We start from the raw sequence: 14,943 nt of genomic DNA, 5'->3' as shown, positions 1-14,943 counted from the left end.
GCTCTATCTCTCCTATAACCATTTTACAAACTTACACATCTTGTAATTAAGAACATTCACTAATGAGCTATAACATTAACTTGTCTAATTGTTAGCTGAAACCAACGAGCGTCTTTTGGCAATTACATGAAAACAAACAACGGCCTATTATTTACATTTAAGTTAACTAAGCTAGAAAACATTTAAAGAGATGCTTTGCAAGGCAGTATTCACAATATCATAATCCTACTAATATATAAATGTGAACATTTGGATGGATGTTTCGTACAGTTTGTAGCCTAAACCCCTGAACGGATCTCGATGAAATCAGGCATAGAAGTAGTGGATATTCTAGAATAATAGAGTACTTACTTTTATGTTAATTCCACGTGGACGAAGTCGCGGGAGAAAGTTAGTTTGTTAATTCTTAGAAACTATGAACAATATATTATAGCGATGAAAATCCCACTCCTTTGTAGTTGTTCAAAATAGTTTCTCACGCGCCAAGAAAAGAGAATGTTTAGGTTAAAAGTTTGATACATTGTTCGTACAACAATGGTCTAACGATCCTTTTGTCCGTTCTATTATAGTTATTAATTAATAAAACAATAAGTTATTAATAGAAATAAATGTGTACAAATTTTTATATTTATTTTTATAAGACACTAGCTGTTCCCTTGCGGCGTCATCCGCATGAAAATATGAAAATTTTATTTTATTGTTTACATTTGTCAAATTATCAAAAGTAAAAGTCAAAATGACTTGACATGACAAACCTTGACAATCTTGGTTCCTTGATGTTGTAATTTGTCAACTAAAGAATAAAATAGAAATCTATACTATTATAATAAAGCGTAAACACACACTTCTTTGTTGCCTAAGATTTAAGCCAATTATAGCATATTTTTAAATAACTCTTTTTTTTTAATAAAAAGCCCTATACTTACGTCACGCTTTAGGCTATATTTTTTACGCCATTAAACTTAGGGGGTAAATATTTTGGATAAAAACACTAATGTGGGAAAGAGACCATAAGTTAGTGCCAACATCGAGGAAGCAAGATTGCCATAGTAAGGTAATTGACATTTGTAATTGAGGATTTGACAAATGTAAGCAATAAAATATTTTTTTTCCAAATTTCATGCGGATGAAGTCGCACGGGAACATCTAGTATAAGATATAAGTTAAGTACGTATAAAGTTTTTCAAGTTAAAGTAGTCAACAAATCGTAGTGAATAAGGAAAAAGCAATTTATATGGCAGAAACAAAACCAATCAGAAATTTACTCGAAGCCGGATAAAGTACGATCTTTCTTTGTTCATTTGTTTTATTTGACCTACTCCCAAATCCCTTTGGATTTATAATATATCGCTTAAATCAGAGATATACGGGCATTCAAACGATTGCCTGACCTTTGGGGTCACCGATCACTTGGCTTGTGAAAATACCTTCAAATTCCTATTGCCTTTGTTATTTACTAATCTATACATCGAAAAAGAAGTATAATCCACACAGAGATTTATCTCAGCATTGTAGGAATAGCAAAGTAATTTAGTCTTCTATAAATATAAAAGCCTCCCGGGTTTTATTACTATCCAAATACTGTCCTAAGTTATTTATCAGACTTTCCTATCTTTTGTTTCATATCGCTAACTAGATATAGCTCGCGACTTCGTCCGCGTGAGATTAAATAATAATAAATATAGCCTATGTTTCTCACAGATAAATTACCTTTGTAACAGCGAAAGAATCATTGAAATCTGCTTAATAGTTTTTGAGTTATTTCAATACATACAAAAATAAAAATATTTCCTCTTTAAAATATTAGTATACATATAGAAGTATAGATTATACAACATTTGTAAAAATTACCCAAGTACAAGCAATAACTTAAGGCATCTTTTTTTTAATTTAATAATAAAGCAATTTGACAACGTCTCCTTTGTTTCAGAAAATGTTAATATTTGATAATTTTGTCGCTTATAGATTGCAGGAAGGAAGCCCGTAGCACCCTGTAGCCCGTAGCTCCTCCGTAGCTCGTAGCTAGCGCGTAAATAATGGACGATGTCAAACAAGGGTTAGTATGTCTGTCATCGAACTCCTTAAATAAATAAAATGCATTCGATTTATGAATATACTAGCATATGTGCAAAGAATAAAAAAAATGCTTCCTACTTCAAAATCCAGAATGGCCGGATATTGAAACGAACCTTAATCTTCGCTTCGTAAGCACCGCAAACTTAATGACGTCACACAATTAATGGAATTTAGTGTGTGAGCATAGCTTTTTTTCTGATTGTGTTATTTCTATTTAAATATTTAGCCGTGAGAACGTCAATTGTTTTTCCACTGAAATTAATAAGACGTTCTCGATTGTTCTTGCACGTTTTTTATCTACTAGTATTGATTTACATTTTCCATATTACGGTATTTCACCCTTTTCTCGCCTTTATCGATGGAATTTCAATAAACTTTCTATTGTTTGGATAAACAAGCTTTGTGAGGAATTCTTCAAATACTAACCAAGGTTTAAATAAGCCTGTTTTATAAAGTAAGAGCTTAATGTTGTACCTACATTATGCAAAATCGTGCTTTTTAAAAATTTCTTTTCAAATTCTTGTTTATATTAATTAAAAAATTTACAATCATTAAAACTCTACAGTCCTCAGCTTTCACATGTCAGTTTTAACCGTCCAGTTCGACTATTAAATTAAAACTTAAGGTGCATAGGCTTCAATTTATGAAATTCAACGAACTATAAAATCATTTTTTTTTACATTATAAGGTGACAAACGAGCAAACGGCCACTTAAATCCGCCGAAATGACGAAGTGACCTGCCCAACACCCGCAATAGCAGATGCGTTGCCTACCCCTAATCGAAGGAGACGCACAAAAAGATATTTCTCTTACCTATGTATCTCCTTCACCGTACCATGTTAAAATTTAATCCTATAATCAATTCTCTGTTATTCTTTGTAACAGTAAACTTCTTATTACCGTCTCTGATTACGGTTTCCAATTAACTCTCTTGGGTAAGAAAATGTTTAATTAAATACTCCCTTAATGAACAGTACTTTCAGGTTTCCCTTCATTAAGCACTTAACGAGCATCTTCAAATTGACATAAATACAGAACTAAGTTCTTATAACTTGTCAACTTGAATCATACTTTAATTCCGCACAGACGAAGTCGCGGGCAAAATATTATTTTACTTCTCACTAATATTACAAACATAATACTAAACTTTAGATGGATGATTGGATTCAACGTATCTCTAATACAGCTCAATGGATGTCAATGTAATCTAACATATGTATAAATGCGAAAGTTTAGATGGATGGATGGATGTTTGTTACAGTTACAGTTTCAGATGTAGAGGATAGTCCGAAAGAACACATAGGCTACTCGCTTTTGTTTTTTTTAATTCCACACGGACGGAATCGCGAGCGAAAGCTAGTATTATATAGATGGAAGACATAGTCTGGAGGATAACTTAGGCTACTTAAATCGTTTTTTTTTTTAATTCAGATCCAACGAAGTCGCTTGCAAAAAGTGTTAAATTCAAAATGCATACTGTATAAACTGCTCTTGATCAGTACATCTGAATACAATTATCGTTAGTTTACAATGTTGCTATCTTTATTTTTGGGAGAGAAATAATGGGATGGCAACATTATGTATGTTTACAATTTGATTGTATTCAAATGAGGTTAACGAATAACTTTAGTACTAAAATTCTAAAGCATTTCCAGTAATACCTCCGATACAATAGCGGGGAAAGCAAACATCGCCGAATTGAAACCTCTTTTGTTGGCTGAACAAAAACTTAAATGCAAAGTACACAGTCGGTAGGAAATGGATGATATTACCCTGTAGGCGTAGAATAAGTCAACAAAGGGAAGAAAATATCAAAGAAATACAAGGAAACATTATTCGCACGAGAACTGAGTCCCAAAAATAATATCGTACCGTCATGAGCCGTGCTTAACCGACGCTTCCCATGCTATCTTTTCCCGCCAATTCTTTATTGGTATAAGACACGATTTATAACACTAGCTATCTCCAGCTACTTTGTCCGCGACATTATTCATTAGAGTTACCTGTAACAGTTACCTACAAATATTTTAAGCATAATCATGGTTTAAAAAAAACTTTTGTTTATGGTTTCAAAGAAGTCTATGGTTTAAAATAATTGCAAATGGATTTTTTTATAATATAAGGTGGCAAATACGCTAACGGCCACCATGATTTAGACAAAAACATGTGAAATTGATAAAATCAGTTGCTCTCTCTTGATTTTAATATATCCATGTATAATGTAATGTTACATGAGATTAAATAAATAACGACTCGAGACTTTAACATTGACGTCCAATCCATTATATGAAATTGAACTGGCTATCTTTTGAGTTATATTCAGCAGAATTTACGAAATGGATTCCGAGTCACTTCAGATCAGTACAATATCTAGAGTATGACAAATCGAAAATATTAGAAATCATAAAATTGAAACGAGAACAAATTCACATTTATAACTTTAAATCCGGACGCTATTGGAAACATTTTAAATTAGACTCGTCAAAAGTACAAGGTATTTAACTGGATTCAAATTCAATCATATTTCATTTTTTATTATAATTTTTATCAGTTCATTACATCCCAAAAAAGAGGTTCTCAAATGTTATGTGTTCTTTCGTTATTTCATAACTCCGTTCCCAGTAGTCAGGATTTAATTTTTTAAAGCATAAAAACAAAGATCTTACTAAATATGCCACCACTAAAAATATCTAATGATTTAAACCTTTCCACACATCGTTCAACAATTCTATATTTCTAGAAATTTAATACTAAACTTAATATTTGGTAACTATATGTAATAAATTATGTTTAATATTATCATGTTGAATTATATCTCAATAACATTTGCTTCAAGCAATCACTTTAAGGAATAGGTCGTATTTTCTGATACTCGTTATTTCTTTATACGCAAAGGGATTTTGCTCATCCATATTTCCACTAACTTGATTTATATTTCCAAGATTTATGAAATTGTGGTATACAACATACTTTTATTACGTTACTACTAGTTTCTACTTTTTAGAATATGTATATCTATAATAATACTTGTATAATGAACTAAAATTAATTAGATCCTACATAACAGATACAAAAGTCCATTAAGCAAATCTTGGAGGACATATTGCAAAACTATAGATGTCTTGGAGCAAATAAAAGGGTACTGGCCGTATGCGTGCCATTTACCATGTCCTCCATCTCCTTAAGGACCCTGAACACTGGTTTTCTAGGACCTAGTTCATAGGTATATAGGTACCAAAAATATTTTTTTATATAGTGCATGATAAGAAAATACGAAATCAGAAAAACTCTGCTGTTTTTCCACATGTTTCTAGACCCAGTTATCTATATAATTTTTTTTTCTAATGTAATTTTAAAAATCGTTATAAAAAAAAGACTATTTTCCTTTTTACTAATGTCATCTTCGAACTAAACGTCAGATGTCAGTGTACTGTCATATGTCAGTAGTTGTCAGACGGATAAAGATTTTCGCAGAATTTCTCTATTTTTCATAGATTTTGTCTAATTATTTTAAAGAATATGATGTAAACCACGAAAGTAAAGTCTTACTTGTAAATTAATTGGATAAGAATGTTTCAATGTGTTTTAATTTATTTAAGAGAAAGGAACTTTAAGTCATAAGTACAAAGATTATTCAGAATATTTACGTATACAATACTTTTTTTATGAACAGCACAATAAAAATGAAGTATACAAGTGTTTCGGGCATTTTTTGCATTGTTATCACACATTACATTTGCGCTACATTATGTAAGTAAAATAATAAATTAAAATTCAATTTTACCTCTTGAATGCTTAACGATATATTTTTAAAAACTTCAGGCTCCCTGTCAAACAATCTTAAATATTATGAAACCCTTCATGCATCAAGTTTCAATCATCATATAGTGAAAAGAGGTGCAAAACAATCTAAGCATCCATTCAATACAATCAAAGAGATGCACTTTAGAACACTGGGCAAAGACTTCAGATTAATCTTATATCCTCACAGTACTGTGTTACATTCAAACTTCAAAGCATATGCAGTTGATGGTGAAGGAAAGAAAACTGTTGTTCATGTTGGTAAGACTCAATTTATTAATTAAGAAAAAAAAAACAATGAAAACCTTCAATAAATAATTAAATAGGTATTATTTGAAGTAGTTTTATATCTAGTTTAGATTTCAATTTGCTTGGCAACACATTGATATGAGATATGTAATTACCAGCTCACTGTATGTCCACACTGAGAAGCTTGGACCCTTAAGACAGAGTTAAGGGTGACTGGGTCATAGTCAACCATGTTGGGCCATGACATGTTGGTTTATTACACACATTAGATAGAATTTTTGCCGATATGTGCAGATTGCATCACACTTCCTTCTCTGTAAGAAAGTTGTGTAAATTATGCACATACTAGCTTTCGCATGTGACTCCGTCCACATGGAGTTGAAAAAAATAAAAGTGAATATGTGTTATTGTTATTCCTATGTGTTATTCCAGACTATCTTCTATATCTAGGCCAAATTTCATTGAAATCCATTCAGCCATTTAGGCTACAAACTCTAACAAACATCCATCTATACTTTCACATTTATAATATTAGTAAGATTAAATGCCAGGATTAAAACCCAGGACAAATAAATTACAAGATAGGTGATTAAACCCTCATGCTACCGATGCTTTCTATGAAATCTATATTACATGTAAAATATTTCCAGATCGAGACAACTTTTATACCGGCAGAGTGTTTGGTGAAAAATTATCAGATGTCAAGTTACACATACATGATGGTGTTGTTACCGGAGTGATACACACACCAGATGAGACATATCATATTGAGGTAATATCAACATGCCATTTTAAAAACATTAAAAATATACAAACAAGACTGAACATTTTTTTACCAGTACTTTCTCTAAAAAGTACCGTCAGTTGTCAAGTTTATTGCCACATTGATTTTACAAAGTTGTAAATAGCTCCATTCTTGGTTATATAGTGAACTAAATGGTTAAAATAATAATATATCAACATTAGTGACAAATTTTATCAATATAAATAAATAAATAAATAAATAAACAAAAACCTCTTTATTGCCATCTAAGAATACACAGAGTTGTACAAAATAAAAAACATACATGAAAAAAATTATAACATGGCAAAAGGGGAGGCTCAGCTTAACCGATATAGGTTGAGATCCAGTGTCAAGCTGGTTTTCAGCCACCCCCCTTCCCAAGATGTAAAATACACTACGAGTTTTCGAGATATATAGTAACAGACATCCATCTGTCTGTCTAAATCGCATTTATAATACTAGCTTTTGCCCGCGACTTGCATAGATTAAAACAAATGAATGTAGCCTATATTCTTCAAGACTATATTTTACATATATGCTAAATTTCATCCAGATCCATTCGGCTGTTTAGGCTACAAACTAACAAATATCCATCCATCGAAACTTCACCATTTATAATATTAGTATGATTAAAAAGTATGAAGGCAGATAATGTTTAAATACCTAAAATAACTTAATAATAATGAATCATTTGTTATTTTAGCCGTCATGGAGGCATTTACCTGACCAGGAAGATGGGACAATGATTACTTACCGCTCCTCTGATATACAATTCAGTTGGACTCACAACGGTAGTAGACCTCGGGTTTGCGGTTATGTTAAGGAAGGACAGGGTAAGTAGATATGAATATCATGCCTCAGGGCTGGTTACATCGGCTTCTTTAAATTACTCTTTAAGTCTATTAATTTTTCTGAAATTTAGAGAGAGTTTTTATGTTTTTGCTCAGTAATGAATAGAAATTATTATTTAATTCTACTAAACCTTTTCATAGTAAAGGCGTAAAGATCTACATTTTTTGAGTTTCCATAAGAGAACTAATTATTTTGCTCACAAGGGTTGGACTGCAAACTTGCGGTAAATTTATTCATTATAGATAACTAACTTATGCCCATTACTCTGTCTGTGTGGTATTTAAATAAACAAAAGTAAATAGCCTATGTATTCTTCCAGACTTTCCTCTACATCTATGTCAAATTTCATTTAGATAAATTCTCTAGATTAGATTACAAACTAACAAACATTACCTATACTAATATTATAAAGAGGAAAGATTTGTATTTTTAAATGTATAGAAATAACTCAAAAACTACTAGGCTGATTTCAAAAATTCTTTCACTATTAAATAGCTACATTATCACTAAGTAACAAAGGCCATATTATTAAATTTCATGCAGACGTAATCGCGAAAAAAACTAGTTTATAATATTAGTAAGATCCTTTTTTTCACTTTGAAGTAACCGTTGAACAGAAATTATTATTTGAATTTCCAGAACTTGAAGAGGAAGATGGGGAAGATTACAATTATGATCTTGAAAATAAACACGAGTTAGGTGAAAAGAATAAATATTTGAAGAAATCTCAACGAACGGAACATAAAACTTATGAAGATGGTAACAAGAGAGTGAAACGACAGAGTGACTACGAGTACACACCGACTAAAACAAGATGTCCCCTACTGTTAGTAGCGGATTATAGATTCTTCCAAGAAATGGGAGCTAGCAATACTAAGACTACAATCAGTTATTTGGTATGTATTTTAAACTGGCTGTTGCTCGCGACTTTGTCCGCGTGAAATAAAAAAATATAGCTTACTAGCTTCTGCCCGCGACATGGTTACTAGTCCCCTATAACGAGAATATTCCCAACAATTTATAGAAAAACTATGAGATTTTCGGCTTTGCTCTGAATAACGCATTATACAAAAGAGAGGGTTTTGTATAAAGTATACTAGCTTTTGCCCGCGACTCTGTGTCATAGAATTAAAAAACAAAGGCGTATAGCCTTTATTTTCTTCCAGACTATCCTCTACATCTATACCAAATTTCATTGAGACCCGTTAAGCCTACAAACTCTAACAACCTCCATCCATCCATCCAAACTTGTATTTACAATATTAGTAAGATGTGACTGACAGATGAAGACCTTTTTTAATAGTGAAAGAATTTTTGAAATCAGCGGAATAGTTTTTGAGTTATTTCAATACATACAGAAATACAAATTTTTCATCTTTATAATATTGGTATAGATATAGATTGTCAATTTCACTTTGAAAGTAAGTTATGTACAGTCAGCTACATAAAAATGTCAACAACTCCGAATATCCAGAAACTTGTTTTTATTAAAAAAAAAAGTTAATTAAATGTCTGTTTAATATTATACCGAACTTCAATGTTTTTTTTAAATTGAGTTTTAAAAGTTTTGTAAATTATACTTCATACTAATATTATCAATGTGAAAGTTTAGATGGATGTTTGTTAGAGTTTGTAGCCTAAAGTGCTGAACGGATCTCGAAATGTAGCCCAAATATAGAACAGTGTAAAATAACACATAGACTAATTGCTTTTTTAATTCCACGCGTAAGGAGTTATGGGCATAAACTAGTGAGCACATATTTATGATATTACTAACTTTCGCCGGCGACTCCGTCAGCGCGGAATTGAAAAAAAACAAAAGCAAGTACCCTATGTGTTTTTCCAGACTATCCTCTATATCTTTGCCAAATTTCATCAAGATCCCTTTAGCCGTTTAGGCTACAAACTCTAACAAACATCCATCTAAACTTTCACATTTATAATATTAGTAAGAAGTGAGATTTTAAAATAATGATTTATTATTTCAGATAAGTTTAATAGATCGTGTTCATAAAATATACAATGATACGGTCTGGCAAGATAGACAGGTCAGTGGTTTATTTTTCTTTTTAATACTAAAGCATCAAATTGTCTATGGTAGAGTTTTAATTTTTATTTACATTGTCACTGGCTAGCCATTAATTGTCTATGGATTTTTTGAAAAGGTTTTACTGTTTAATTTTATGAAACAAACGTGTCTGTTTTTAACAAGTCTGTGATTAGTGTTATGAATGTAAAATTTGTTGAATTGTTTGAATTCTACAAATAACATGGAATATATTTTTGTTATTATGCAATATTGAAATTTACACCAAGAATACATAAAGCTATATTAACTTCTGACGACAAAAATAACTTTTTTTATGTTTATTAAATTATATTTATTTTTCAAATCTTTCGAGACATTCCGTTAGAAATGTTAGTGTTTTTAATTTTTTTTTAATTGGGTTTTTTATTTATATGTCGGTTTTAGTTGTTTTTAAATGTTTTCTAGGATATGGATGGTTTTAAAGGCATGGGTTTTGTTATAAAGAAGATTCTGGTCCACTCGGAGCCGACGCGCGTGCGCGGGGGCGAGGCGCACTACAACATGGTGCGAGAGAAGTGGGATGTTAGGAATTTACTTGAGGTAACTTACGTTACTTATCTTACTAATATTATAAATGCGAATGTTTGGATGGATGGATGTTTGTTACAGTTTGTACCCTAAAGGTGAACGGATCTTGATGATATTTGACATAGTAGACGATAGTTTGGAAAAACATAGGATACTCACTTTCTTTTTTTTTATTCTACGTGGACGGAGTCGCGGGCGGAAGCTAGTATGTTTATATAATTGACTCTTCTCTAAGAAAATATGATGAATAATGGATAAAACTTCAATACATTGTAACTTTAATATAAAAAGTCGTAATTTTTATTTTTATCTTACTAACTTACTAATATTATAAATGCGAAAGTTTAGATGGATGGATGTTTGTTAGCGTTTGTAGCCTAAACGGCTGAACGGATCTCCATGAAATTTGGCACACGGACGAAGTCGCGAGCAACAGCTCGTGTTTCATAATTTCTTGTTTGTTTGTCTGGATTTAAATGAAAAATTGTTTTCTTTTGTCTTAAACTTGATTTTATGAGTTTATCAATATTTATTATAACTTTGACGCTTGAAAAATTAAAATTTATGGTACAGTTGGGAAATATGACGGTATTTCAATATTTTGTACATATTGAGACATAAGGAATAATAGAACGAAGGTTTTAAAAAGTGGTGATGTTTTTTTCTCAATATTTAGGTGTTCAGTCGCGAGTACTCGCACAAGGACTTCTGTTTAGCGCATTTGTTCACTGATCTGAAGTTCGAGGGCGGCATCCTCGGCCTCGCGTACGTGGGCTCCCCGCGCAGGAACTCCGTCGGAGGCATCTGCACACCCGGTATATCTTAATAATATTATAAATGCGAATGTTTACATGGATGGATGGATGTTAGAGTTTGTAGCCTAAACGGTTGAACGGATTTTGATGAAATTTGGTTTTTTATTCATGAGACGAAGTCGCGGGCGAAAGCTAGTATATACATAATATACACTGCTCTTTATCAAACTAATATTATTAATGCGAAAGTTTAGATGGATGGATGTTTGTTAAAGTTTGTAGTCTAAACGGCTGAACGGATTTCGATGAAATTTTGCATAGATGTAGAGGATAATCTTGAAGAACACATAGGCTACTTACTTTTTTTAATTCCATTAGACGGTGTCGCGGGCGAAAGCTAGTATACTTTATACAATAGACCCTCTCTATAACGTGATTGATGATACCGCATTATAGAAATCTTTTGTGTAAACGTTATTCAGAGCAAAGCAAATCACATATAGGTTGTTTTATAAATTGTTGGGAATATTCTCGTTATAGAAGGTAAATTTCGTGTTATAGGGGGATAGTATACGTGTTATAAAGAGACTTTTGGCGTTATAAGGAGTAACATCTTGGTGTGCAAAATTATTTCATAAAGTTAATTTTTCTTGAAAATCTAAACTTTCTTCGGGAATATTTAAGAAAATGGAGTACAAAAATTTTTCTTTATAAAAAATTAACGACAAACTCAAAATATGTATTACAGTTGATTTGTATGAAATTTTACAATATTTGATTAATAATATTCTTTTAAGCTTCGTTTGTATTTGTTTTTGCTTTTATTGTTCTATTTAAAAATGTTTTCTTGTCTTATTTATTTAAGGTATTATTTTGCATGAACGCTTCACACTTTTCACGTGCGTTTATTTTTATGTTGGTATTTACGTTTTGTTTTTATTTTCAGCCATTTCGCTGCGAAATGTGAGTGTTTTTTGTTTGTTTTTTCGTTTGCTTTATATGTTGATGTTTTTTACACAAATAAATCTACACATTTAGAGCGTGCGTACAACTTTGATTAAACTATCGCATAACTGTATAGTCTTGCTTTGTTTCCTCTGAGGTTATATGGAGGTTACACTACTTGTTTTTTAGTAGTATAGCCCGCTTTAACATCTTCGCACTGCAGGGCCGGCTCGTCGGTGCAATACCACGACCACACAGAAAACAGGCGTGAAGTGGAAGCAAATCCGCGTTTCGTCTGATGAGTGTGGTGCCGGGGACCTAATTTATAGTACCTTTCCCTTTCCACTCTTTTCTTAAGAGGGAAGGTTGGGAAGGAAAAATGGATTGACGGTGAAGGAGATGCATAGGAAGGGGAAATATCCTCTTTATGTACGTCTCCACCTCGGTCGATGAAGATTAGGCAACGCATCTGCAATTGCGGATGTTTATGGGCAGCGGTCGCTTTCCATTTCGATGGATTCAGGCCGCTTGCACGTTTGCCACTTCATATTAAAAAAAAAACTATTGAATTAGCTGCAAAACAATTGACAATCGCACAACAGTTGTGCGATTGTTAAGTCAAAGGTGTGCTCTTAGTTTTAAAATAGTTGTTTATATGATAAAACATCAGTTAAAGTGACTTTTACGGTTTTATAAATTTTCCAATAAAAATATCAAAATTGTTCATGATGAGCTGTATTTCTAAATTTACTTAATTTCTACTTAGAATAATATGTAAATTATAGATTTTGTACTACTTTAAGTTCCTTAAATAAATATTAGTAAATGTTATGTACACCAATATTTACATATATATAAGAACCGATACTGTGTACTTGAATAATTATATAAGTGTAAACAATTAGATCATACCACTTTGCCAGAATACTTCAAGAACGGGTACACGTTGTACCTGAACTCGGGTCTGAGTTCGTCCCGCAACCACTACGGGCAGCGAGTGATCACTCGCGAGGCGGACCTGGTGACGGCGCACGAGTTCGGCCACAACTGGGGCTCGGAGCACGACCCCGACGTGGTGGAGTGCTCGCCCACGGCCAGCCAGGGCGGCTCCTTCCTCATGTACACCTACAGCGTCAGCGGCTACGACGTCAACAACAAGGTGCGCCCACTCGAATGCACACATTCACATGTATACAGACATGTTTCCCATCATCACTAACGCTATTTATTGATAGCCTCAAAACCACATCGATACTATTATAATAAAGCGTAAACACACTTCTTTGTTGCCTAAGATGTAAGCAATTATAGCATATTTTTGAATAATTCTTTTTTTAATAAAAAGCCCTACACTTACGTCACGCTTTAGGCTATATATTTTAATCACAGTAAACTTAGGGGGGTAAATATTTTGGATAAAAACCCTAATGTGGGAAAGAGACCATAAGTTGCTGCCAACATCAAGGAAGGAAGGTTGCCATGGTTTATCATCGTCATGTCATTTTGACATTTGCAATTTGACAAATGTAAACAATAAAATAAAATTTTCATAATTTCATGCGGATGAAGTCGCATAGGAACATCTAGTTATTATATAAAATAAATTTGCAATAGGTGTCATTAAATATTTTAGTTTTATTTTGTAACTAGTATATTTTGTAATAAAAGATTTTTTTCACCATGCCTCGTCTATATGTTATTTAAATGTCTTTGGTCATATGCCATGAAAACAGTTATGTCTCTGACATAGAATATCTGTCTATGCTTCTTACTACCTTACTTAATGTGAAAGTTTGAACGGATCTCGATGACATTTGGCATAAATGTTTCCTGGAAATAATTATGGTTCAATGGATATTTACGTTTTCCTTTTTTTTTAATTTACTGGATATTTCTGCAACGGTTCAACAAATCTGATTAAAAGGCACAGATATAAAATAACTTTTGGAGTAACACTTCATCTCGAATGTTCTATAAATATTGTCCATTCAAACGATGAAAAGAGTCACAAGTAGAAGATTACGTAACTATTTTTGTGTAATGTCTACGTGTAGAGGTTCTCTCCGTGCAGCCTGCGCTCCATCAGGAAGGTGCTGCAGGCCAAGTCCGGCCGCTGCTTCTCCGAGCCCGAAGAGAGCTTCTGCGGCAACCTGCGCGTTGAAGGCGGCGAGGAGTGCGACGCTGGACTGCTCGGTAACACCCGCGGACGCACAATCTGTCCCTTTCACTCAAATAACGTTCTGTATGCTCTCCCTCTCTAACAGCTGTGCACTATCAGTCTATCTCTTTCACTCGTATTATGCTTCTGTATGCTCTCACTCTCGCATTGACACTACAAGCAGTCTGTCTCTTTCATTTATAATGTTGTTCTAAATGCACTCTCTCACTAACATGCATAATCAGTCTGTCTCTTTCACGCATATTAGCGTTTTGTATTTTCTCACTGTCTTATTGTACGTGTCTATCTCCTTCACTCATACTATCGTTCTGTATGCTCTCTCTGTCTGACAGATACTTGCAGAAGTAGTCTATCTCTTTCACTCATGCAGTCGTTTTGTATGCTATACCTCTCTCTCTGATCCTAGACTAAGCAGTCTGTTTCGCTCTCACACCATCTCTCATTTTCAGGTACGGAAGACAACGATATGTGCTGCGACAAGAATTGTAAACTTCGCAAGAATCAAGGAGCTGTTTGCAGGTATGTTTAATTTGGTAAGATTTTTATATTTACCCTACAAAGTGAGGATAATTTGCATATTTCATTTCTTAACCTTTTTCGAAGTTATCAAGTATTCTTCTATTAGACGAAGTCTGGTTTCTTTTTTATTTATTCTAGGTTATTATTTGTGATAGAGGGATCATT

At 32.9% G+C, this 14,943-nt stretch overlaps 1 protein-coding gene across 1 annotated transcript; it reads left to right on the top strand.

The window, feature by feature from the left end:
* The first annotated feature begins 5,537 nt into the window (after nt 1-5,537).
* Nucleotides 5,538-14,888, top strand: LOC106104922 (ADAM 17-like protease). Its single transcript, XM_013285121.1, has 11 exons — nt 5,538-5,827; nt 5,900-6,139; nt 6,778-6,899; nt 7,615-7,744; nt 8,403-8,659; nt 9,752-9,811; nt 10,258-10,392; nt 11,057-11,195; nt 13,004-13,239; nt 14,135-14,273; nt 14,709-14,888. The coding sequence occupies exons 1-11, from the start codon at nt 5,743-5,745 to the stop codon at nt 14,786-14,788; spliced, it is 1,623 nt and encodes a 540-aa protein (XP_013140575.1). The 5' UTR covers nt 5,538-5,742; the 3' UTR covers nt 14,789-14,888.
* The last annotated feature ends 55 nt before the right edge of the window (nt 14,889-14,943 follow it).

This window comes from Papilio polytes, unplaced genomic scaffold, assembly GCF_000836215.1.
Source record: "Papilio polytes unplaced genomic scaffold, Ppol_1.0 DF823399.1, whole genome shotgun sequence".
Classification (NCBI taxonomy): Eukaryota; Metazoa; Arthropoda; class Insecta; order Lepidoptera; family Papilionidae; genus Papilio; species Papilio polytes.
Note: the sequence above shows the minus strand (reverse complement) of the source record. Positions and strands in the feature narration are given on the sequence as shown.

What these genes read in the sequence shown, in the direction of transcription:
- LOC106104922 (XM_013285121.1), top strand. Translation starts at nt 5,743, where the DNA reads ATGAACAGCACAATAAAAATGAAGTATACAAGTGTTTCGGGCATTTTT. An exon ending in TTACATTTGCGCTACATTAT is followed by an intron (nt 5,828 to 5,899) that starts GTAAGTAAAATA and finishes TAAAAACTTCAG; the next exon opens with GCTCCCTGTCAAACAATCTT. An exon ending in TTATGTTAAGGAAGGACAGG is followed by an intron (nt 7,745 to 8,402) that starts GTAAGTAGATAT and finishes TTGAATTTCCAG; the next exon opens with AACTTGAAGAGGAAGATGGG.